At 40.6% G+C, this 27,287-nt stretch overlaps 2 protein-coding genes across 2 annotated transcripts in view; one reads left to right on the forward strand and one right to left on the reverse strand.

The window, feature by feature from the left end:
- Positions 1–27,287, forward strand: part of atg9b (autophagy related 9B) — an 839,198-nt gene that overhangs the window by 77,995 nt on the left and 733,916 nt on the right. The gene's annotated exons all lie outside the window — the stretch shown is intronic.
- On the reverse strand, positions 566–27,070 carry ttpa (tocopherol (alpha) transfer protein). The gene is made up of 5 exons (XM_062517200.1): positions 26,714–27,070; positions 26,292–26,445; positions 9,882–10,075; positions 6,693–6,803; positions 566–6,541 (listed from the first exon to the last, which is right to left on the reverse strand). The coding sequence occupies exons 1-5, from the start codon at positions 26,924–26,926 to the stop codon at positions 6,347–6,349; spliced, it is 867 nt and encodes a 288-aa protein (XP_062373184.1). The 5' UTR covers positions 26,927–27,070; the 3' UTR covers positions 566–6,346.

Here is a 27,287-nt window from a genome sequence, read left to right on the forward strand (position 1 = left end):
GTGACCAGCATGAGAAGAAGGTGCCAAGCTGTTGTGGCTGCATATGGATCCTCTACACGCTACTGAGGACCCTGACACTGAGTATAAAATGAACAAATGTATGCCTAACATGTTTTGTTTTCCTCATTTCTGTGAGAGAGTGCAATCGTCAATGCTTGAAGTAACAAAGGTGAATTCCAACAGCATAACAGGCCATTTTGGCACATTTTTCGTTGGCACTACTTACACGTTTGCTTGTGTTGCTCATTCCATGCTTGCCCTATGCTTACAAGCTATACCTCATTGTAAAGGTGACTAATAAACGATGAAAATGACATACAACACTTTACTGGTTGGTATTACTAAAGGGGAGACATAATGGGCCAAAGTCAAGTTTCCTTTCTTTTTGTGAGCAGTTTATATATAAAAAAAGAAACAATAAAGCAAATGACAAAAGAATACAAATTCTGTATTTGTATTCTTTATTGTGAGTATGAATTGTAAAAAAACCATTACAGTGACTAAGGCATACAGGACAGATAACAGACTGAGAAGCCAGGCTAAAAACAATGACATACCACATAAATCAGTACACTAAACATTTTATTATGTTTTCCATTTATTCATTTCAATGACATTGTCAAAAACAATGGTTGAACCCAAAGACATTGGCAATGCCAGTGAAGTTAAAGGTAGGGTATGGAATTCGCTTTTTTGGCCATTTTTCAAAATCACTCGAAATCCTATTCCTAACCCACTTACAGCCACTGAGTTGGAAGCACTGAAATGGAAATTAAACACGTCAATCATCTGTGGAACAGGCATGGCTCGAAAAACTCCAGCCAATTACATTCTCAACCCGCCATCATCATTTCACCGCTCGTTCGTCAAGCTAACGGTCTTACCCTCCCCCACAGCAAGTCCTAAAACGAAACCAACTATGTCTACTGCACGTCCCCTATGTTCCCCTCTTGTTGTATGTGTCACTTCATTTCTATACAAACTAAAATGGAGGATTCCTACGGAAACTCAAGCACCCACGCAATAAATAAGCTATGTAGCAAGAAATACATTTTACCGTGACTCGAAGAGTGTTGTAAACCTGAAACCGAAACTTAACCACTTGGTGCTCCAGTGGATGAATACGCAAACCACCGGGCCAGCACTAAACTTGGATATTTCAGGAGGTAAAAGTCCCGGTAAGAACCAAAACAGATTCTGTTCAAATATACACTATATGGCTACAGAAAAATGTATGGTTAATTTATCAAATGTTATTTTGGTGTATTAAAAAACATCATTGTTTTAGAATTTCCGAACGAAAGGGGCGGTAGCCTAATTGGTGCTTTTACAATAATGTATAAAATCATCTGCCTTCGGTCATTTGTGGAACTATTACCTACAACCCTTTGGAGGTGAATAAAGAATGTAAAACTAGTTGGCTAAGTAACCTATTGAGGAAGTTGATGTGAGCGATTGTATGGAGACTCGCTCATATAGGCCTAGTGCTGTACAGACGCCAGGCTTGCATTTCATTTTATACAGATCAAGAGTGCCTATAGCCTGGCTCGCTCTCGCGCATCTGAATTCTCGCTCGTGCATGTATGCACGTCCATGTTCTTCGGAGGGAGGGACTATTTCAGTTGTGATTTTTTGGCTGCCGGCCGTCTTGTGAATACCATACCCAACCTTTAATAGAGTAGAATTGATACATCTTGCCTCAACTTCATTATGGAAATCTACTCAAGAATAGATGAAAGTAAAGGCTTGTTCATGTTAAACACAGTCAGTGACGTTTTAGAATTTCAAAACAACAAAAAACAAAAAATGTAGCAGTAGGCCAGTTTGAAAATGTTTTGAATAGATTTAGATGTGAACTTCTTAATTTTGTATGTGCCCCCTCAAAAAAGTATCACTTTCCCCTTTTTTATTGCAATTGATGGTATTCACTAGCCTGGCAAGCCAAACTACACAGATATGTATAGTCTGGGGTCGGACCATTCACAGAGTTGAAGCCTGTGGGTGGGATGAACAGTTGTCTTTCAAACTGCCTCTGCACCTAATAGGCCAGCATTTGTGACCAATCGTAGCCGGTCGGCAAAACGGCAAATACATCCTTCTTTAAAACGAATGACCTGAGTGCTTCTTTCTGCTCAAACTTCAAAGAAAAGCCCAAGTGTAACTCTGAAACGCCGATTCAAACGAGCGCGCTTCGTTAGCCTCATCCATCTTTTGTTTTTTGCTATGGTTGTGCGATACGGTCTTAAACCCAACTCGTCGAATGAGGACGCATGGTCCAGCCCCCTGGCGTCTTATCGGAAGCCGAAGGTGAGCTAAGGCGGGCTCAAGGACTCCGTACACAGATAGAGCGTTCTGATTGGCTAGGCTGAACTCGAGCCTAGCGCAGGCTTGGCCTCAATGGTGCGACCCTAGACCATCCCGCTAGGCAAAAATATTTTTGCCCGCTAGGGTGTGTCTAGATTTCTAGGCTAGGTATTCACACCATAAAAATGTAATTCGGTAAAACAAAATTATTTCCAGATATTGAAATACATATTAAAATAAATATTAATCACCCAATCACAAATAGTTCATAATGTACATGTTGATTTACAATGAATCCATGGCAAAATGTTCATATTAAAAAATCATTATGTGATATTTTGTCTTCTAAGGTTTGAGTGTTCCACCTGTCGAGATTTTTTCAATTTTTTTTCAATATTTGTTCTGTAAAAAGTAAAATAATGTGCCAAATCACATCAAATTTCATATTGTATCACCTTTTATACACTTACTTTCTCATGTAGGTCAATTAGTGCTGCCGCGATTAATCGACGTATTCGAACTAATCGATTATGAAAATTAGTCGACGCCATTTTTTTTAGTCGACTAATCGTTTTGCCATTGACCCCCTATTTATTTTTGGTCTCCCGTCTCTAACGGCTGTAATGTTATTAATTCTGTTATTAAGTCTTGAGAAGCACAATGACTGTCTTTGGATGTTCAACAGGCTACTTAGACTTGATGTGTAATTTAGGCAGTAACTCGTTGGCAATAATGTTTTAAACACCAGCAGCATAGCCTGCGTGCCTGCCTGCTATCAGCACGATTCATAGTCAGAGCTAAGCGGGGGGAGCTGAGCTAGTAGGCTAGTCCAGACTCAGACTAATAGTATTGTGGAAATTGCAATACATAAAGTGAAGAGAGAGTCTCAGATAGTGTCTCAAAAGTCTTCAAAAGTAGGCTGATATTGATATGAGCATATCTATATCTATGGCTATATGTCATGTTTTGGCCCTTCAGTTGAGTTAAAAAATAAAATGGACACAACAAAATAACAAAAACTTGATAAAAAAAAAAAAATAGTTGTTGAGATTAGTCGACAAATCGAAAAATTAGTCGAAAGATTAATCGTTAGAAAATTTGTCGTTAGTGGCAGCACTAAGGTCAATTATCATAACGTGCTGTACATTTTGTATTCAATTTTGAATAAATTCCCTGTTTTACCGTATGACATTTTGTTTTACCAAATTACATATGACCACTTCTATTGAATTCCCTAGTTGTTTCTTTTGAATCGGCATACTGAAATAGGATAATTCATGCATCTAAAAGGGTTCAATAATGATGAATCAGATTTTTTTATTTTAAATCATAGTTTTTACATTATTATTTGTTCGTAAAAAAATTGCAAGTATGTAAAATCCGCCTTATAATTGTCAGATTTTGGAGCATTTCTCAATCAGAATAGAATAGAATAGAATACTTTTTTGATCCCGTGAGGGAAATTCAGTTCTCTGCATTTAACCCAATTTAACCGAATTAGTGAACACACAGCACACAGTGAACACACAGTGAGGTGAATCACACAATCCAGAGTAGTGAGCTGCCTGCCCAACCAGCGGCACTCAGGGAGCAGTGAGGGGTTAGGTGCCTTGCTCAAGGGCACTTCAGCCGTGGTGGACTGGTCGGGGATCAAACCGGCAACCCTCCGGTTACAAGCCCGATGCGCTAACCAGTACCCTACGGCTGCCCCGTCACTGATCAGACACTGGTTGAAACAGTTATGGGATACTGTCAAACATTACAAAAGACACAAAAGGCTACTTAAGCCTACCTTACACTGACAAGGCTGCAGTCTCAGACTCTCAGTTTGAAAGACTGCAGTCTCAGACTCTCTCACATCTAAAGACAATTCATCGAGTTTCTAGTCACAGTCTAGTCACAAGCCAGTCTCAGATTAAGATTTTGCAAAGACCGTGGGTCACTATTTAAAAGATTGCTATTAGATTCCTTCAAATTATTTCCTTTGTGCACTACATATCAACAGGAGCTCATATACGACAGCTTACTCATATCAGTCATTTTTTCGTGTTTCTACAGCATTGTTTCATGTGTGACATCCCTAACAGATATACAGTTGTTCTGTCACGTAGAATAGCCGACTGATAATTTATAAGAAATTAAATAACAAATAATCATATAGGCTACAGCTGTCGCCTATTTTGCCCCTTCCTGTTTGGTGTTGGAGCGAGGTCATTATTGTTTTTTAAATGTTCACGTCACTATTTGCATGAGCCACAACTAAAAAGACTTTGCGATAATATCAAACGTGTTTGAAAGTAAATAATAAACAACAGTCGTATCACATTGTTTTGAATAATATGAATATAGGGTCAGTGATGCGGCACCTACATTTTTACCTAAAGAGTCAACTAATTTAATTATTTTTTTTTGTAAATTGTTTATTTCCATGTATCACTCTTTTAATAACAAATCATATTTGTGTTAAAAATGTTAAACTGATTACAGTTCAACTGATTACACAGAAATAATCCCCCCACCCTCAGTCTCAACCCAGTTGAAATATAAAAACACATGGAATTGATGGATGTTTTGCCCTATTCTGAGGATGCACCAAGTAGGTCTACCAAATTTGATTTCAATACGTTTTTCAAGTATTCTTGATATATAAGCGTTTTTATAAGCTATAGTGCCCCCAAAGGTCATAATTTATGTTGCCCCCTCAGGACTGAGTCCCAAGGTACATCCTCAGAATAGGGTAACATGTCAAAGTGCCAAATTAGTTTTCTATACGTGAAAGTGTGGTTAAGATATAAGTAGTTTTATAAGCTCCAGCGCCCTCAAAGGTCAAAGGTCACCATTTATTTTGCCCCCTCAGGACTGAGTCCCAAGGTACATCCTCAGAATAGGGTAAAATGTCAAAGTACCAAATGTGGTTTCAATACGTGACGCTGTTGTTGAGATATAAGCGTTTTAATAAACTATGGCATTGTTTTACCAACTGACAAATTTTGTTTTGCCGAATGACAAATTAGTAATTTCTCCTTCCAAACAGGCAGCAGATTGGCCACCTAATACCAACATTAACTTTGACCTTGTCTCTTTAACTTCAAATGTCATATACATTTTTTTTTTTTGAAAATCAACAACTTTATTAACACTTTTATCATGTTTGACCGAATGACACCCAAATCTGTGACACATGGTATGACCCTTGTAAAAGGTCAAATTAACTGAATTTAGGAGCAAAACTTGGGTGGTGTTCAGGGGTCCTCTGAGTGATGACATCATATGCCACAAGACAAGAGTCATGAGTCTACAGTTCAAAATGGCCTCCAATCTTTGTTTTACCGAATTACATTAGAACGAAGTGTTTTAAATATTAATTATGCTTTTAAATGGTCTATCCTCTAAAGACTTTGCACTATTTATCTAAAGACTTGAAAAAATATGCCAAAGAGAAAATGTGAAGATTTAAAACTATTCTTTTATAATTTTAATAACATTTCTCTTCATTGACATTAAGCGAGTGCCGTTATACCATATGACATTTTGCACATTTAACACAATAAAGGTCAACCAGTTTAAATGTTTCACACAATTATGACTTGTTATTAAAAGAGTGATATGAGATAAATGGATTTATTAAGATTACGCATTTGATTACGCATTTTTTTTTACAAAAATATATAATTGATTGCCCCCGGAAGTAAAAATGTAGGCGTCACGTCACTGACTGGACAGAGTGCCCCATCTGTATTCTATGTGTTAATTTTGGCAATCATTTGCACATTTGGTGAAAGCTGATATCGACAAAAAAGACTACCGTATGAAATGGACAGAAAAGGGGTCACTCTTAAAATTGATTGTTGATATGGAAACACATGAGAGGACAATTAGGGGGTGATCTGACAGTATGCATTTTGTATAGGCTGTAAGTGGTTTTGAGTGCTTCTTATGCAGCCACAGCTCCTTGTGTTTTGTGTGCCTGCTGCACCTGCAACCTGCTGCCCAACGGCATTTGCATTTTTATGAAAACATGCTTTATGCCTATGCTTTATTTTTACTCATATTTTTCATAACTCCCACCATTAATAGACAGTCTGTGGAGAAGTTCCTCTGATTCCATAATGAAGTGGACCCACTCCTGACACAACTCCTCTATGGCAGGCCCAGTGCCACCGTACTCTGGAGGCAAGATGGATGGGGGAAAGACCTCACACAGGTTCTGCATAAATGAGCTGCCATGCATGTGAATCTATGGGAGAGAGAAGGATGAGGGAATGAAGCAGGAGAGTAAACTTTGATCAGTCTATCATGATTTAGCATCCATTTCAAGGTATCAGTGTGACACTTAAAAATAAAGTTAATAGTAGTGAAATGACTGTGTATAGCCTATGAGTCTTTACCCGTGCTTTGATTTTTTCTGGAAGGAATGGTCTGATCATTGCAAACACTGGACGAAATAAGACAGGTTCATTTACTAAATGGATTCCACGCACTTTCAAAGGGAATGAGTCCTAGGGAGGAAAATGATAGGTTAAGTAGGATCAACCTCCTATGTTGGCTGTGGTGTATTTAAAATGACCATAGAATTAAGGAGAGTTGAATGAACATAAGTGTTACGATTGTGCCGGTTCTCTATGGGCCCAGTACCGGCCCGATTCAGTGGTGAAGTCTACGTGATACGCGGGACTACGCAGTATACCCACTTAAAAACTAGATGTACCGCAAAGCGATACACAATATGACCGCCGCTCAGTCCTGCACATTCTCTCCACAAATATCAATCACGCTTTTGTTTCCATCGCCTACTCCATCCCCTTCTGCAACTTTTATGTATGTAAATGAGTGTGTGCATGTGTGCGCTTGCTTTTGTGTATGAGTGCTTCTCTGTCTATGACTGTGTGTGTTTCTGCTTGTGTGTGTGTTTTATGTGTCTCTATGTGTATATGTTCACTGTGTTCTCTGCCATCACTGTCACTCCAATATCAGATCACACACACATACACACTTGCGCTGGCTGCCCCTTCTCGCTAGCTGTAGACGGGCTATATCGCTCTGGTAGGCCTAATATCAATCCAACAGAGGGGGGAAGAATAGAATAGGCCTATACTGATGTCGAATTTGCAACAAATTATTCTGACTAAAGGCTGGCTTACATTGCACGATTTTGGACTGTTTTAACAGTCGGCGACTAAATTTCCAAAATCGGGCGGAAATCTTGGCAGTTGTACTAGAATCTCGGCGCGCTCCCGTCATCTAAATCGTTTAGTGTAAGGTGCCAATCTTAGCGGTTTTAAGTCCGTCGGAGTCAGTCTTTTTCTAGTTTTGCCGTTACGACAAGTAAGTCGGAAGTCTTTTCAGTCGTGGCTCATGCAAATAGTGACGTGAACATTAAAGACCAATCGTGACCTAGCTCCAACACGAAACAGGAAAGGGCAAAATAGGCAACAGCTGTAGCTTATATGATTTTTTGTTATATCATTTCATATAAATTATTAGTCTAATTATTCTACGTGACAGAACAGCTCTATATCTGTTAGGGATGTCACACATGAAACAATGCTGCAGAAACGCGAAAAAATGACTTTAATTGTAGGCTATCACGTGAGTTCCTGTTGATGATGACGTGTAGCCTAGTGCACGATGGAAATAATTTGAAGGAATCTAGCAGCAGTCTTGTAAATAGTGACCCACAGTCTTTGCAAAATCCTAATCTGAGACTGGCCTGTGACTAGTCTGTGACTAAAAACTCAATGAATTGTCTTTAGATGTGAGAGGGTCTGAGACTGTAGTCTTTCAAAAATCTTTTCCAAATCTTTGCAAAGTCTGGCAATGTAAGGTAGGCTTTAGTTGCAGTGTGGCTGCTGGCCGTGTTCAATTGGAAACTCATAGAAACTCTGGGGCGATTTTCATCAACAATAATCAACCCCAAGCACATAAGAAAATAACGTTCTATATGGTTATACAAATTAGATACCAAAAAACAACTAAGTAGCAGTAGTTGTGTGAAAAGAGAAATGCAGCCAGAATCTAACGTTTCTTTTTTTAGTTGTATAAACGTTCGGGGAACTTTGATAACCTGGAGCTAACGTTCTCTCCAGGGTATTAGAAGGTTACTGAAAAACTTACCACGGGAGAACCAACGACTAACGTTATTTGCTTGCTGGGATTCAACCATAATATAACATTTATTTTTTTAGTTGTAAAAACGTTAGGGGAACGTTTTAACCAAAAGTTACTTAAAGTTAGCAGAACGTTATTTGCTTGTAGTCACTAGTTAGGAAATGAACTGCAAATGTCTTTACATGAAAATGTGTCATTATGGATAACTATACTGTGTGGCGGAATAATATTGGGAGCACTTAGACTCTGCGCAGTAATATCCTCACTCCAAAGTGAAACTGAAAGTGCAAGAGTGAGGATATTACTGCGCCACACAGTTATCCCTCTTACCCGCTTAGAAATGCACCACGTTTTATTTTGTCTCACCATACTTGGTCGTGTGACTACACGTGTAACTGTATTTTAATAGGAAAAACATGGAGGTGTTTGGTCGCTTCTAACTTTATCTCTGTTTGGTTCCTAATGAATGCATTGGGCTAGCTAAGTGCTATCAAAGTTGCGCCACGCGCCAGAGCCAGTAGCCCCTTTCACACTGAGAAACGATGCATTAGCGTTTAAGAAATAGCGGGTTCAGGGGGATTTCACAATGTGAAAGGTATGTTTTGGTCCCGGGGTTGTTTGAAGCCGGGTTCAGAGGCGAGTTATGGGAGGTGTTGCCTAGCAGCACGTCACACGCAATTTGGGAGTGAACAATGACGTTAAGCATGCATTGGACCTCGGAGATAAACTGATAAACACAACTGTCATGCTAGTGCTACGTGGTTTAGTTTCCAAATGATGGCGGGCCACTTGTTATGTTATTTGAATGCCAAATGAGGTCTGTCGAAGTCATATTTTAGTGTGCTGAGTCCTGAACGACTGCTGACATTTCAGTTAGCTCGTTGGCTAGTTAGTTAGCAATGGGCAAACGTTCCAAAAAGACGTGCTGCTGGCAGCAGACGGTTTTGGTAACTTAACAACAATAAACACTTGACGGAAGCGCTGAGAAAAGGAGGTTCAGGGCGCTCTCAGCGTAAAAAACGCGCTTGGTGGACACAGTCATAGATATATATGGACACAGCAAAGTTGTCCTCGTCTCTTGTGTGTTTCCTGTATTTTAACCTCCTACCCGGCCAAATACGTCATCAGTTACACACCCCTAATAGCGGGGTTGACCTGTTCCTTTCACATTGAACACGCCTCGGCAATAATACTACCCCCCGAGACGGGTTCAACTGCCGAGGCGGGTTGACTCCCCACCCTGAGTCGGTCAGTGTGAAAGGAACAGCCTTAACGTTAAATTCGGCTGATTTGGCGTTAAATTCGGTCAATTTGAAAGGGGCTAGTGAGTGCACGCATTGAAACGTGAGAGGTATCAACTCGTCTTAATTAGGGGATTAACGTAGTTTAATATGAAAAAACGGTTAAGTGTTCCTTTAATAGCGATTGGCAAGGCTCTCCGTAGACGGGCTCTGGCTACGTGAACCTACCGTGAGTACAGATGAAATATGTTTAGCCAAAGAGGGAGTTATTTGAAGAGCGTGTGAAAAGCACCATCCTTGAAGATCAAAAATAGCCTTGAGTCCATGTCTTTGCGTTTCCGTCTCCCGTACTATCAGTTCTGATGTGATGAGGCTGACTCGGAATACATCATATGCAGTGAAATGCTTGGGATTCCAACGCCCTAAGAAAACACAAAGAAAGTCACCTTGGTAATTTAGCCTAATCAGAGACAATTGCTGTGTTTACATGAGAGCTTTAATTCCGAATAAACAAACTTAATTCTGAATAAAACTTAATTCTGCTTTAAAAAAAGACCATGTAAACGCTTATTCCGCTTGAAAATGATTATTCGGAATTAAACTTAATTCCGAAGTAAGTGGATGGTTTATTCCGATGTTAAAGCGGAATTAACTAATTGCTTGATCATGTAAGTAAGGGATAACGGCCGACGAGGTGACCGGTTCGATGGAAATAATGGCTAGGTGGAGGTCTAGAACTCCGGCGACGTGCGAAGCACGGAGACGGAGTTACCTCCGCCGTGCCATTATTTCCATCGAAGCGGTCGACCTCGAAGGCCGTTATCCCGCTTATCTCCCGTTAGTATTCATAACCTGTATATTTAGAACATAGTTTTATTCCACCGTTGCGTCCGTTAACATCGCTAAAACTGTCTTGACTGTGGGACTACTTTCCGCCACATATCAACTTTCTACTTGCAGGACAAAACTGCCGTTACTAGTTCTAAAATGGATGGTTGCTATGGCCAAAAGCCAGTCGTTAGTTCTAAATGGCTGGTTGCTACGGCCAAAAGCCAGTCGTTAGTTCTATCTCTCCCGTTGTCAAGCGGCCATATCCCAGGATTCTGATTAACTTTAACTTTGAAAGATCGCTACTTTTATAGCCTACATAGCATCCAACTAGCTACAATCCACCTCCGTCATATGCTACAATGTTACTATGGTTCTGCACGTCTGTATTTCAGCTTGGATGCAACGTGACAGTTCATTTAAACTTCGCAACGAGTTTGGCGAATTAATATTCAAGTGTGTTACGGGAACTAGTTCAAAGGTAGCAGGTTATACGAAGTTAATGGCCACCCCATCAGCCAATCAGAGAAGAGAATTCCATTGTTGAGGGAGATAAACAGCTTTATTCCGCTTCAAGTTCATTCCGCGAGGAGGAAGAAGAAGCGCATGCTCGTTTCATTGGCTGCGTTCAGACCAGGGCTGTACGCTTAGCTTTTTCATTAGGAGCACAGGTGCTCCTAAATGAAAAAAATTAGGAGCACAGAGAAAAATTTAGGAGCACTAAGAAATTTCCTTGAAAACCTCATGCCTTAAGCAGGATACATATCATTCAAAGGAGTGGCAATCCTAGTCTCTGCTCAAACCCTCCACACACACAGAAAATGGCTTGTCTTGTTTCTATTTCATATTTTGAATTCAGAATTTGTATACATTTTGTTAACAATTTATAGTATTTGCAATATCTTGAATACTTCATATTGATTACACTTGTCTTTAATGATATTACAGTGGTGGTGTGTAGGTCTAATTGAATGTCTGTCACTTTAAGTACCGTACTGAACATAATTAGGTTTCATTCGGTTTTAGGAAAATACTAGTCACGCATAGTTCAAGGATAGGCTACATGTTTTCATTAAATAACATGAATGTTAAAAAAAAACTAATAAAGGTAAAGACAAATATTTCTGGTGTAATAGAAAAGATGAGTGTCCAGCACTCAGTTGTCCAGTTAACTTCTATGATTTAGGTAGCCTACCGTGGCATGGCATTGTGAGTTGTCCCGTTCACTTTTTCCTTGGTCATGTTGGCTGGGTGCTTAACCTACTCTTACTTAACTTACGATGATTTGTCTTGGAGTTTGGTATAAGCTATCTGTTATATCCAATGAGTGACAACCAGTGCTAAAAATAACCCGTTATATTCTCCTGATAACGTTAGTGGAATGGATTTAATGTGAACGTAGCCTACAAAGACGCAGAGTGGCTATGATACAGCGCACATTTGCGATGAAAATGTTCCGCCTTTTTGTAGCAAGTGTAGCACCGAATCGTGGTTAAATCCATCAATTAGACGACAGAATCAGAGGGTACCATTTTTGTTTCAAGTCTACCAGGCCTATGTCAAATGCAGGCTCGGGTGAAGCTGGGAGGAATTTAACATAGCCTACGGTTTCCACACCGTGTTTATCAACCGTGATAGGCCTAATAATAATATTGTAAATGAATATGGTAATATAGTCAACATTTGTATCATAGTTCACCATTTCACCGGTAATCGCTACATATAGTCACCAACTGATAACGAACAGATTGAAGACAAAGAATGGATTTGGAGTGACATTTCTTGCGTGTGTGTGAGAGTGGAGGTTGATGCTGAAAGCGTGAGTGTCCAGCCAGGTGCAAGAGTTGTCAACTCCAGGGCTGTCAACTCTGAAATGTGTGGGCCTATACAGATGCGCGAAAATTGTACTATACTTTGATCCACTTGGTGTTGATTAATTTTAGGAGCAAAATGCGAATGAAAGGGTTGAAATCAGTATTCGCACGTGTGCGACAATTAATTTTTTTCAACTAGCATTAATATATATTTACTCGCATTTGCGACGAGCTGCTCGCAGTGTACAGCCCTGGTTCAGACTGCCAGCCAAAATCTGATTTTTAGCCCATTCAGATTTGAATCGGATGTCACTTTTGAAGTCAGTGACAGGTCACATGAAATCCGATTTTTGCAAAACGGTTGCAAACCACATCCAGGAGGTAGTTTCATATCGCATTCGTATCGGATATGGACAGATGTGTCTCAGTCTGAACAGCTCCCAACACTCAGATCGGATTTGACTGTCCGTGACGTGACTTTACGTGCTTTACGCGCATGACTACCCACCTATTTCGAGTTGTGGAGCAACGTTACGGCTATCTCTTTTGACCACATTATATTAAAATTTGACTTAACAATACTCAATGCTAAATAGTGCATTACACAGTCTCTGCTCTGTTTCTATGGAAGTTGCAAGAATCCACGTTGTTCTAAATGATGTTAAATTAAATACAGCGCCCTCCACAATTATTGGCACCCCTGGTTAAGATGCGTTAAAAGCCTTAAAATAAATACATTTTTTATTGTAGAAGCATACAATACAACTGAAACTTGTAGAAAAATGTAACCTTCAACTCAAGAGAATTTTAAGGTGGGAAAAAAATCCCTGACTGAGAAAAAAATGATTCTTCATAAAATCACCTGTTCCACAATTATTGGCACCCCTAACAATTCCTAGGAAATAAATGTAATTAAAGTATTTCTGTAATTTCTGTCATTTCTACAGTAGTTTACAAAGTCAATCAGAATATGTAGTCCTAAACATTTAATTAGTAGTTCTTAACATCCTGTTTCCCTGCCTGGGCTATCAATATGACGTGACACAGAGACCATTTCTCTTCAACATGGGAAAGACAAAGGAACACACTGTTCAAGTAAGGCAGATGTGTGTCGACTAGGGATGGGTATTGATAAGTTTTTATCAATATCGATGGCATTATCGATTCTGCCTATCAATCCAATTCCTTATCAATTCTCTTATCGATTCCCAAAAAATGTAGGTGCACCCACATTTTTCGTTGCATCGCCTTTAACGCCAAAAGGTCACCTTTTATCTCTCTCCTTTCATATAATGTGAATGATTTTTTAACAATAAGGCGTAGAAAAAGCTTGTCTTTATTTAAAACACAATAAGGAATATACATATTCTTTCTAAAGAATTATAAATATGTATATAGCCTACAGTGTATATATATATTATAATAAAATATAATTCTTTATATATTCTAATCTATAGCCTACTACTGACATTTCTGATATTCATGACATTCATGACTATTCATATTACAACTCTGCCTCTTTAATTCAGCTGTCGGCTTGAAGCCTCAAATTGTAAACAAAGTAGCATAGTTGGCTAGCTTATTATAGTCTACTGGTTGGACTGTTCAGTTTCCCCACGTGTGTTTAAGTTGCAAGGTAGGCTAATACTTTGTCTCCTTGGGACAGGCCCTTTTGAGTCTTAGAGTTGGAAAACATTGAGATGATCAGTCAACTTGAATGCAAGAGTTCGAATCAAATTTGTGCAGTAGCCTACGCTATGATGCTAACCGAAATTAATTATAATGTCGCTAGTTGTCTTCTATGCGTCATTGCTTTCACGATTGTGAATGTGCATGTCGAGGGGCGGGTGTCGCGCACGAGAGAGGGAAAGGGAGAGAGAGCGGGCCAAGGGGTTATATAGTTTGGCAAAGTTGCACGCATAGTCTACAATTAAAACTTGTGAAGGAAACGTATGCTTTCACCCGAGCAGCGTCAGGTGCACCTAGAATTATTTTCAGGCACACTCTTAAACATTTTGGGCGCATATGCACTCTGGAGCCCTGGACCGGGCAACATTAGCACCTCTCCGTAGTCTGTCAAACACATGACACTCTTGGAGCTTAATCCCATGCTTCACGGACAAATGTTTTAACATATTGCTGGTATTACTACCCTTACACGATTTGACTTGTAGTATGAGTCGTCGCAGAGGGCGTGTAGTAACACAAAATTTCAGGAAAACCGGAAAAAGTCTGACGTCATGCAGGCTGAGGGAATCGTTAAGGGAATCGATAACAAAAAAGACGTACGATGTCGATGGAATTGATAAGTTAAACCCGGTTCCAAGACGGAACCGGTTATCGATGCCCAACCCTAGTGTCGACCTTCACAAGTAAGGCAATGGCTATAAGAAAATAGCCACACCTGCCCATATCTATGGTCAGAGGAATCGTTAAGAAGTTTAAAACAACTGGAACAGTGGTAAACAAGCCTGGAAGAGGACGCAAGTTTATTTTGCCACCACGCACAGTGAGGAGGATGGTAAGAGAAATAAAAAAATCTCCAAAACTCACTGTTACAGAATTGCATCAAATGGTTGCATCTTGGGGTCACAACGTCTCCAAAACAACCATCAGGCACTATCTACATGCCAACAAGTTGTTTGGGAGGCATGCAGGGAAAAAAACCTTTCTCACTCAAAATCATACGCACAAACGTCTGGAGCGGTACTGGGCCTTCAACTGGGACCGTGTGCTTTGGTCAGATGAGACAAAGTTAGAGCTTTTTGGCAACAAACACTCTAAGGGCCCGATTTTGCCGGTCGCGCAATGAGCTTTCGCCACTTGCGCAACCTTTAATTACTATTCTCTGCGAGCGCATCCTTCATTTGTCCAGCGCAAATGTACGTTCTCTAAATGGGAGATGATATTGCGCCCTAACGGGCGTGTCAGTGGAGAGAAGAGGTGTGGTCCGGCGCAAAGCTCGCCAGTCGCTAATATATGGATGAAGAAAGTAAGTGCGCCACTGACCAGGAAAAACCTAGTCGGAAATCACTCGCGCATAGCTGAAAGGCTATTATATGAGCGCATGAGGCTTGGGGATATGGAAGAGTGCACAGTGCGCACTTCTTTCATCAGCAGGAGCGCGCGCAGCCCGAATATAATTAAATAATATTTGTCCGTTTCTCGGTTTTAGGTTCGTGTATTGGTCAGCAAAAAGTAGCATACATAGCATAACAACATCCACATGCAATAATACAACAATAACGTCTAACAGTGACCTGCTCATTTAGACAACATTACACAGCCCTATGGCTAAGTTACCTTCAGCGAGTTTTGTTCTAGCATACCTTTAACGTCTGGCATTAAACAGCTGTAGTGTTCTGGCAACTGTCTACCTTGTTATTGCTCATCTGGAATAACTTCTCTAGCTGCCTCCATCCTCCATCCTTTCTGTTTTGTTTGTTTAAAGAACTTGCGATATCCATGATGAGGAGGAGTTAGTGAATTAGCTTCACATTGTGTGCTGATAGCGGAGTAAAAGAAAACAACACGTAGCCTAGTTGCGAGCCTGCGTGCGTAATCTCTCCTGTTCAGACGAAATGTGTGCGCGTGGATATAGCTATATAGCGCATTAAGTTAATTTTGATAACGTATTGACTGACTTTTTCTTAAAATAGAAGATTGTAAATAGCCTGATGGCAGGCAGCTAATGGGATGCTGTGCATATTGGGTGGGTACGGCATGGCATGCCAATTTGGTGTGAATACACACACACACACACACACACACACACACACACACAAGGGAAATGTAATAATGATAATGATCAATAGTGAGAACTAGCTTCTGACTAGAGATGCACCGATTGCAAGTTTTTGGCCGATTCCGATTTCCGATTTTTCATCGAGTTTGACCGGCCGATACCGATTTTAGCCGATTCCGATTTAATTTCTTCTAACCACTTTACAGCACAAACAAAGAGTTATTTTCTAGCCTATATTTTTTTTAATACAACATGTTAGAAATGTAATCAACTTATCAATGGCTGGTAGAAAAATGTGAATAGACAGATTCTTCTTCAAGTCTTCTTCAGCTGCAGTAATCCCAGTGTGGGACATTCATTTCACACATGTAGAAATGCACTAGGAACACTATTTATTTTCTTCTCACATCCATATGCAATATCCAACTGTAAATATCTTCAGAATACTGATAACTGAAGTTAGTGCTACATAGGCTGAGATGTTGGAAAATGACAACAAAAAAAATAATTTTGAGAAGCCTTGAAACACAGCAAATGACTTACATTCTCAGTCCACACTCTTCTTTGAACTTTCGCGATTGCTTGCGGATACTAAGGAAGTGTCCATATTTGGATGGCATAACGTCATGCAGGAGCTTTCCAACGACACCACGCATGATATGTTTTGTATCACGGTCGCGGTAGTTTATGACACGTTAGAATGCTAACTTTTGGCGAATTTAGAAGAAATATACAGGCGTGATTAGACAAAAGGTAATGAAATGAAATAAACCTCTAAATGTGTAAATCGGACTTAGTTGTTGTAGTAGTGTGAAAGAATACATGATAAGTTGGCAAACCGAAGCAAAACTATGTTTATTCCTGCCGTGCTATGTCGTTGCTTATTGATAGCGCTTGTGGTTCAGCTGTGGGCACGCAATTAGCGGTAAGGACGGGCTTTGATGAGCGCTGTAACCTGAAGTGACAGCTTAGTATAGTAAATTCCACGCAATATGGCAAAGCACAGCGTTCGCTGCATAGAAAAACTCAGTATTAGCGCTTTATCCAGCCCTGACTGTTGGCCTAGCTTCATCAGACTTTGCAAACTCAGCTGTGTGAGTGTGATGTTGTTACAAGTACGTGCGAGTGCATTTGACCGGCATAAAATCGGCATGTCTCAGACTGACCGGCCGGTCGCCGGTCGTGGCCGATCACGTGAAAATCGGCCGATTCCAATCGGCAGCCGATCGATCGGTGCATCTCTACTTCTGACTACAGCTGCGGCTGCTGCGTTCATTCTGAAATAATCTATTTAAGTCATAAGCCCCGAGAGACCGTAAGCAAGTGCCTAAAACCCCCCTTAGCTGTTCTAAAATCAGTGTAGCCTAAACTATGGACTAGAGTGACTTATTGCTTTTCTAAAACGGTAACTATACGTCGATGTATTCATAGATAATCATTCTTCCGCCAATACATATTTCTTCCATAGGAATGGTTGCCATGCAACATCGACACGCAGCCACTTTAACTTTTGTGCAAGTTGTGGTAGTGCATTAACGAAATGCGGTCAAGGTGTATGTTTGTGTTGGATTTTATAACAGCATCGAACGCGATTCAGCCAATCATCATCAAGGACCGGAACTATCCGTGTTAGAAAATAATATTCACACATCATGTACATTATTTTCACAATTTCCCAGCATAAAAGTTGGGAAGGCTTAGGAAGTTAGGAAGTCTCCATTACGCGCCGCCCATGCCTCACGCACGAGCAAGTCGGTCTCTTCTGGAGTAGACGCCCAGGTAACTCCGCCATGATAATACCAACAGACCATTGAACAATGCGCCAGGCTTTTAAAGGGAATGAGAGTGTGAAATCTAATTGGTTTATAGCATGCTACGCCCAAAAGACACCCACGACTAATTAACTAAATTAAGACAACCCCTTTTCACTTTGCGCTGAGCGCAATGTTCACTTTTCAAGCTGTCATTATAGCCTTTTGCGCTAGGACCGCCCCAAAAGAAACTAGCGCGAGTGACTTGCGACAATGCCCAGTTGATCCTGATAATAGAGCCCTAAGTGGGTCTGGCGTAACAAAACGATGAGTATGCAGAACAGAACCTCATGCCCACTGTGAAGTATGGGGGAGGATCGGTGATGCTGTGGGCCTGTTTCTCTTCCAAAGGACCTGGGAACCTTGTTAGGGTGCATGGCATCATGAATGCTTTGAAATACCAGGACATTTTAAATCAAAATCTGGTGGCCTCTGCCCGAAAGCTGAAGATGGGTCGTCACTGGGTCTTTCAGCAAGATAATGACCCTAAACATATGGCCAAGTCTACACAGAAATGGTTCACCAGACACCGTATCAAGCTCCTACCATGGCCATCTCAGTTCCCAGACCTCAACCCCATTGAAAACCTGTGGGGTGAGTTGAAGAGGAGAGTGCAGAGGAGAGAACCCAGGTCGTTGGATGATTTGGAGATTTTGTGCAAAGAGGAATGGTCGAAGATCCCTCTTTCTGTTTTCTCTAATCTTGTGAAACATTATAAGACAAGATTAGGTGCTGTTTTATTAGCAAAAGGGGGTTGTACAAAGCATTAACATCAGGGGTGCCAATAATTGTGGCACACATGATTTGATGTCAAATAATTATTTCTTAATGTGGGATTTTTTTCCTTCTAAATAAATGCACTTGTATTAAAGGTTGGATTTTACGCTTTTTTCCATTGTGGTCCATATATTATTTGGAAAAAAAATGAATTTATTAGAAGCTAAAGAACACATCTTAACCAGGGGTGCCAATAATTATGGAGGGCACTGTAGCCTTCCAACAGTTTGAAGCGGAGCTTGCCACCGATTAGTTTCGGTTTCTGTCGCGCAAATGCTCACACGCATGCATGCATTTAATGAACACTCACCTAGTTGTATTGTTCTATGTTTAATCACATCAAATTAGCAAGTATTTCATCCTGATGGCAGAAACGTTTGTTTTCGTTGCTACAGCAACCTGACAGATATTATTAATGTGACCCAGTCTGAACAGAGCCATATCCGATTTGGACACTTGCTAAAGGCAGTGTGAACAGTCAGCCCTAAAAATCAGATATGAGAAGGAATCAGATTTGAATCAGATTCGTCTGCAGTCTGAACGCAGCCATTGAGTCTTGTAGCCTACCCCCCAAGACTTTCATTCAGTCTTGTTCTTGTAGCCTACCCCCCCTTCTCCGACACTCTTCTCCTCCTCAGCTAGCAAACGTGAAGTTTGATATATTCTTGAGCTGCTGGTTAAATAGTAGGCTTATTATCAGAATGACTGCGAAAACTCCTTAATTAGTCTACGTTCATGCGCCGCCTGTCCAATCGGAACCCTTCCAGACCCCCAGACGTTCAGCGGAATACAATAAAGCGGAAATAACGTATGTTCAATGTAAACGCCAATTTGGAATTATTATTTCCATGTAAACTCGAAAGAGAATATTTTAATTCCGAACTATTTAATTCTGATTAATTAATTTGGCAGATTTTGAAAAATCACAACCCAAATGGTTCCTCCCTCCGAAGAACATGGACGCACATTCATGCACGTCTGTACAGCACTATCTCAATACAATCCCTCACATCAACTTCCCCAAGCAGATTAGGGTGGACTGTGTACAGTTGAGACACTTTTTGCATTTTGATTTTACACACAAAAATAGATAGTGAAAAGAAGTGAATTTCCACATGACATTTCACGTGACGTTTTATGAGCTTGTAGACTTATCAATCTATTTTGATCTTACAGACAGCGGCGGCATCTCACTGAGAATGCATGTCGTAGTTCTAGATCTTTATCATATTTAATACCTTTATAAGATCTTTGTAAGACGTTAGGGAAGTGGATGTCCTATTATGACATATTGATCTGGGATACGGCTGCTAAACGCTGTTTGAAGATCTTAGCAAGACGTATCAGATATGTCTGCCAGAATGAGCAAACGCTCTCTAGAATACATCTTACAGCCGTCCAGCAGACCTTTCAAACACATCTTCAAGACGCCTTGTAGACGTTCTTGTGCTTACTGGGATAATACCCATAAGTAGTTTATATTTTCCACAATTAGCTCATAAACATAAGGTGAATTTTTGTCTCGACTGTGTCTCAACTGTACCCTATGTGGTACAGTTGAGACAGTACCATGGTACAGTTGAGACACCCATTTTTAATGAGGTATAGTAAACTAACCGTTCATTGCCAAATTTAATGAATAAACCCCTAGAAATTGCACTTTTTAATTATTGAATGCCTTTTATTATTTGCTGGTAAGCATTTATGCCTCCTCACCGTCTGTGCTTTCGTCAGCTGTACTGTTCTCTCAATTTGAGCAAACGCTCTCTAGAATACATCTTACAGCCGTAAGATGCTCTGTAAAGCACATTGAACTGCCTGGTGTAAGAAATGCGCTATACAAATAAAATGGCCTTGCCTTGCCTTGTCTCAACTGTCCCCCGCAGAGCACTTCGCACATTTCCCTTGATTTTGCAACAACCTTACATGACATAATGTCAGAGAATATGACAGTTTTTAGGGCACATGATAACGTTTGTAATGATACCAATTATGTATAACAGTTTCATAAGGGTTGTGACAGAGCGCATTGCGTCCGTCACTGGCAAATGCGGCTTTCCCGCCGCAACGTGAACAATGACTTTTCTAAACTTGCGAACTTTGTGCGAACAAAGACTGCGCTATTAAATCATATTATGAATGTGAATGTTTGCTTGTGTACTGTTGTGGGTGCAGACCTGATGCATGTTAAGACGGTGGTTAAGTTAGTTAATAGTTATAAATAGAAATGTTTGTTAACGAGTTGATTCATACAGGAAACTATGCCGTGTAGTGCAGTATACCGGGTTTAAAGCGTAATCTATATTTACCGGCAAGGTAAGCGTTCTCTAAATGAGCATGTTAACACCAATGCTTCCTAGTTGGGGAAAATATAAATGCTTGAACTGTAAGTATGCTTTAGCCTAGAAATCTAGACGCCCCTAGCGGCAGCAAATGTAATTTGGCTGGCGGGGCAGTCTAGGCACGATCCATTGAGCCAGGGAGCTGAGAACCTCCAGCACCAGCGGCCCAATTACAGGGCTTAACATAATGGTGACTGACATGCGACCAGAAGTTGCGACGGTAACGCATCCTGTTATTTGAAAACAAGAAGATGATTCGTTTAGCGTTATCCTATTGCGTGGAGAGGGAAGGTTACGCATCCTGCTACTTGAAAACAAGAAGATGATTCGTTCAGCGTTATCCTATTGCGGGGAGGGAATTTGAAAGACAACTGTTTATCCCACCCCTCCGATTGAGCCCTGTCTACGGTGAGTGTCCAGACCCTACATCTTGATGTGGGTCTGGCTCGTCAGGCTAGGTATGCTTGGGTGTGAATGTGCTTGCCTGTTCTCGGTGCTTCAGTTACTTTCCTTGTGGCAGGGAACAAACTGGGGTGCTGGGCAAGGGAACCTTTTGTGTGCATATTTCGCGCTCGGATTTGGGAGCGCGTATGTGGGCAGGGGTGTTCAGAGAGGTAATTATGATTCGTGCTTAATAATGTTTATTATGGCATTGTAGATAAATAACATGAACGTTTATTAGTAATGTGTATTGCCTATGTCATGTGTAAACTGAAACGTTGTGAATCTGAATTAATTGATTTGTGTTGAGTGGTTCAGGCCAGTGTTTTATATGGTGTCTGCATAGCCCAGACGAGAGATAAGATTCCTCCTCAGGTGTGAGAGGTCCTGTTACAAAGACCTCTGAGGTAGGCTATAGTGAGTGAGACTAGGGGGCACTGTCCCAGTTTTTGTTTTTCTTTTTGTATCAGTGTTTTGTTTGTCTTTTCGCATCACCTGCCGGCAGCTTACATTATAATAAAGAAAATTCCTTTTTGGACTAAAGACTTCTGCATCTGTCCATCATTCAGCCTGACCAATCAACCCACTCGGGCACGCATCATTACTGAGCTATTCATTGTGGAAGGCACATGGTGACGTCAACATTTTCTTATCAGAAAACATCTTTTGCCGATAACTTTGGATTGGAGATACTTGTGTCATTCAAATTTTCCATGATCGACGAGGACACTAATACGCATGTGCATAGCAAAAATCACAACCTGGGCTTACTGCGCACGCAAGATATTTAAGGTGTCTCAACTATACTCGTGTCTCAACTGTACACGGTCTACCCTACTTAGCCAACTAGTTTTACATTCTTTATTCACCTCCAAAGGGTTGTAGGTAGGCTAATAGTTCCACAAATCCCCGAAGGCAGATGATTTTATACATTATCGTAAAAGCACCAAGTAAGCCTATGTCATTTTCTATTCCTGTTCTGACAAGTAAGACTAGCACATCGAGCCTACAGGGTAAACCAGTCAAATCTCCTACCTGTACCACTACAGCCTCAGATCTCCCCAACTCTTACAGCAAAACTAGCTCTCCTAAACATCAGATCTCTTTCAAACAAATAATTCTTAATTAATGATCTTATTTGCACATACAACCTTGATTTTTAACTCTGAGACATGGTTAGACCAAGCAAACAGTGCTGCTACCCTCACCGAATCTGCTCCACCAAATTTCAGTTTTTTGAGTGCTACCAGAGCAAACAAAAGAGGAGGGGGATAGCATCATTTCAGTGCAATCAGTCATCATTTGGTGAATTTACTTCATTTGAATATCTGTCTGCAAGCATTAAGTCTTCTCCTCAGATTTTATTACTGACTATTTACAGGCCTCCAAAACATTCAGCTAAAGTCTTTCTTGAAGAGTTCGGTGAACTGCTATCAGTCATTTGCATAGAGTTTGACTGTCTTATTATATCAGGGGATCTAAACCTACATGTGGATAATCCTGAAAACAATTATGCCAAGGAATTCATTGCACTAATCAACACTTTCTCCCTAACACAGCATATACAGGAGCCAACACACTCTCAAGGCCATACACTCGACCTCGTTATCACAAAGGGTCTCAATGTCTCCACAGCTGTTAAAGAAACACTTGAAAAAACAGTACAGAATCTCAGCTCCTCCACATGTGGCTTAGACACTCTGCCTACAAATTTCTTCAAAACTGTTTTTCACCTTATAGCCTCAGATGTCCTTCACATTGTAAATACATCACTGCTGTCTGGCACTTTTCCTTTAGTCACTCAAAACAGCTGTTATAAAGCCACTGCTCAAGAAGAATAACCTGGATGCCTCCATGTTAAACAATTACAGGCCCATATCCAATCTACCTTTTATTGGCAAAATTATTGAAAAAGTAGTCTTTAATCAACTAACCACCTTCCTAACATCAAATGGGTATTTTGATTACTTTCAGTCTAATTTTCGGGCAAATCACAGCACTGAAACAGCTTTCATTAAGGTTTTCAATAACATACGTCTCAACACAGATTCTGGTAAAACATCAGTCCTAGTGCTACTGGACCTTAGCGCAGCATTTGACACAGTTGATCATAATATTTTACTACACAGACTAGAACACTGGGTTGGATTTACAGGCATAGTTCTAAACTGGCTCAAATCATATCTACAAGAAAGGAGCTTCTTTGTTGCCATCGGCAACTGTACCTCAACACCAACATCCTTGACCTGTGGTGTTCCCCAGGGGTCGATCTTGGGGCCACTATTATTCAACCTCTATATGCTCCCACTTGGACAAATCATCCAAAATAATTTGATTTCATATCATAGCTATGCAGATGACACACAAATTTACTTAGCTCTGTCACCAAAAGACTATGTTCCCCTTGAATCTCTATGTCAGTGTATAGAACAAATCAACACTTGGATGGCTCAAAATTTTCTTCAGCAGAACAAAGAAAAAACTGAAGCAATTATATTTGGTAAAAAGGAGGAAAGAATTAAGGTTGCCACTCTCCTTGAAAGAAAAGGAATGAAAGCAAAGGATACTGTTAAAAATCTCGGTGTATTAGTCGACAGTGATCTAAATGAAAACACATGAAAATGATAACTAAATCAGCTTTTTATCACCTCAAAAATATTGCCAAACTGAGAGGGCTAATGTCAAAACATGACTTAGAAAAACTCATTCATGCATATCTCTAGCAGGGTTGATTACTGCAATGGGCTTTTCACGGGCCTTCCTAAAAAGACTATCAAACAGCTTCAGATGATTCAAAATGCAGCAGTTAGGGTTCTCACAAAAACAAAAAGCCAAGGAGACAAGGAAGCTCTCACACGTGGGTGCGTGGCTGCGTGCGTAAATTTGCATTCAGTTGGTCTGCCACACCTACTCCCGCTATGTAACAGAAATAATCATGATTCCCCATCCAAAAAGTAAAACTTTACCTCATCGTTAGTCTATATCAAAACCGGATGTTCACTTTGTGTGCAAGACGCTATTTTTCGCCGCTTTTTTATTCCAACCGTGAGTTATTTGGGGGAGAAACGAGAACGCGCACACATCCCAAATAACACCTGGGGTGCGTTTCCCGAAAGCATCGCAAGCCTACGATGATCGTAAAGTCCCTCTTACGACCGTCTTAAGGTTTGCCGACTGTTTCCCGAAACCATCGTAGCTTAAGAGCATCGTGAAAACACTCGTAGATCTACGAGTGATCCAGAGTGCTCGTTACTGCCTAAGAGCGTCGTAACGCATATGCCTCAGTGGAGTCACCAGCAGGATATGCAGGGGGATTACAACTAAGAATATAATGATCCAACTTACGTTACCATTCTTAATTGTATTTAGGCTACTTGTGATGATTCAGATTTTAGCGTGCAAAATAACCTTCATTGAATGGACATAATGTTATTAAAACCGGATAAGAATAGCCTACAAGTTATGAAAGGAGACGTTGCCAGAAAAGTTTGCCATTATCTTTTTGTGTAGCCTTTTATTTTTTATTAGGCTTATGAGATAAAAACAGAGAAAGGAATATGTGACTATAGTCTGTTCTGCGTCAAAATCTAAGACTATAGGCTATGTTATTTAAGCCTACACATTTCCTCATTTTCTTATCAACCTCTTTATTCAAACGTCTGCTTAAGTGACACGTCGAAACATTATCGCACAGGCAGCACACCGTGCTCTCACAAGTAGGTTAGCAAAGAACTACGATGTAGGAGTAAGCTAGCCGAAGCCTAATATGTTACATATCTTCCAACAAACATAAAAACGGGGCAACAATCTAATGTTAAATAATAAAAAGTATGTATACGTGTGGTATATGGCCTAGGCTAATTGGAATGCTTACATGCAGATGTCAAAGGTTTTCTATTTTCGTATTGATGTTAATTAATGTATAGATCCGAAGTTCAGACGGTGGCTTAGCTATGACGTGCAGTCACCTGACATCACCATCAAATTAGGGGATATTTCAGAACTTTTATCGTGGACAGCTCCCGCTACGAGCATCTTCGGGAAACAGTCGGCAAATCCTAACGATTGATCTTAAGATGAATCCTAGAAAACCCTCGTAAGAGTGTCTATCCATCGTTATCGGGAAACGCACCCCTGGTTTGACATCGCTCCTGTCCTATTCATCCTGGATTAGCGTTAGTGAAACGAGTTTTGCAAGGATGACTAGACAACGCTATGTCAAACCTGGCTTTATCCCTTATCTTGGATGTTTTGGCCAAAATCCTACATACGGTTCCTTTAAGACATCCAAGATAAGGGATAAAGCCAGGTTTGACATAGCGTTGTCTAGTCAAAACACAACATAACAACATCAACATCAGTTGAGGGCTGCAACTTCACTTTTAAATGAAAATATCTTGGCCGGACTACTGTCAGTGATATAAGTATTTGAAATTAGCATGATTTCTAAATGTCTAGTGACATATCAGGGCCATTTTATGATTAATTGAAATACATTTCCTACATACGGTTCCTTTAATTCTGCTTTTGTGAAATACCCCTCCGTTCACTTTGGCTTGTTTCAGGCTTGTTCTGAGGGAATGTTTCCCCTCAAAAGGGGCGTGGCGCAAACCTGCTCTGTGTGACGACGGGGTCAAGAATGTGATTGGCTGGAGTTTTTCAAGCCCTGCCCGTTCCACAGATGATTGACGTCTTTAATTTCCAACTCAGTGGCTATTAGTGGGTCAGGAATAGGATTTCAAATGATTTTGCAAAAATGGCCAAAAAAGCGAATTCCATACCGGCCTATAAAAAAATCATCATGTAAACGTCGCCTATGACAGGCCTAGGTCTCTGCTACAAAGGCAAATGATTCATTTGAATGTAAGAGAACAACTCACCTATTCGATAAATTAGAACTCTGCTTCCCGTGTAGTCCCGAGACCGAAGTACGCCATGGTAATTGTTCTGTAGAAGACCCAACACTGATGATGGGTGCAGATTTGATGCTATTTCGGGACACTCTTTTCTCCATTTAACGTAGTTCACCAGTAACTGTGGAAGAGAGGGAATGCGTTTTCGTCCTTTTCTTGTTGTTGCCTTTCTCGGTAGTGCAGTGACAGACAGTGCCAATCTAATTTACTATCGTAGCCTAAAAAGCAAATCCCGTTTAGGCAGTTTACATTCGCAGTAATAGGCCTACTTACAAATATGATAGCCTTTACATTTAGTCTACGAATGTAGCCTAATGTATTTTGTTTCGATATGGAAACTGCAGTAGCCTAGGCTAGAACTTTTAGACAGGGAACGAGCTCATACCAACCTTAAATGCTAAGTCAACATCAAAATCTCTAGCCCTAAGAAACCTAACTAAAAAGTGATCTGAAAGATGCAGTTCACATGCAAGGTTTGCCTCTTGCTCTGCTCTATCCCTTAACTTAGAAACATACACTTTCGGCGAGTCATCAGTTAAATCGTTCACATTTCCTAAAGGTACGTCGCGTTCCTCTTCAAACTTCACGACACTGGACCACATTTGGAAAACCTCGAATGTGGCTTAGAAAAGGCTACCAGATAGGTCAGCAGGCTGAACTAGGCTATTTCGCGCACACATGCATGTCCAAGTTTAGCCTTTGCACATGTTAAACTCTGACTGAAAAAGTTGTGTGGCAAAGGTGTTTACCCTTTCCTATCCAAACAGCAGCAGTTTATGGCTGAGATCTAACCCGAAAATAGGTAACATATTGTTAACGATTTGTCCAGCAGACCACTGACCCTGGTCCTAGGCCTAAATCAGTCCCAAACTATGGCGTAGCCTCATTTTGGGACCCCCGCCACCTCATGTGGGTTTCAGATCCCTGGTGTAGCCTATTGAACATGCACCATGCAACCTGCAC

The sequence above is a fragment of the Sardina pilchardus genome, chromosome 2, assembly GCF_963854185.1.
Source record: "Sardina pilchardus chromosome 2, fSarPil1.1, whole genome shotgun sequence".
NCBI lineage: Eukaryota > Metazoa > Chordata > Actinopteri > Clupeiformes > Clupeidae > Sardina > Sardina pilchardus.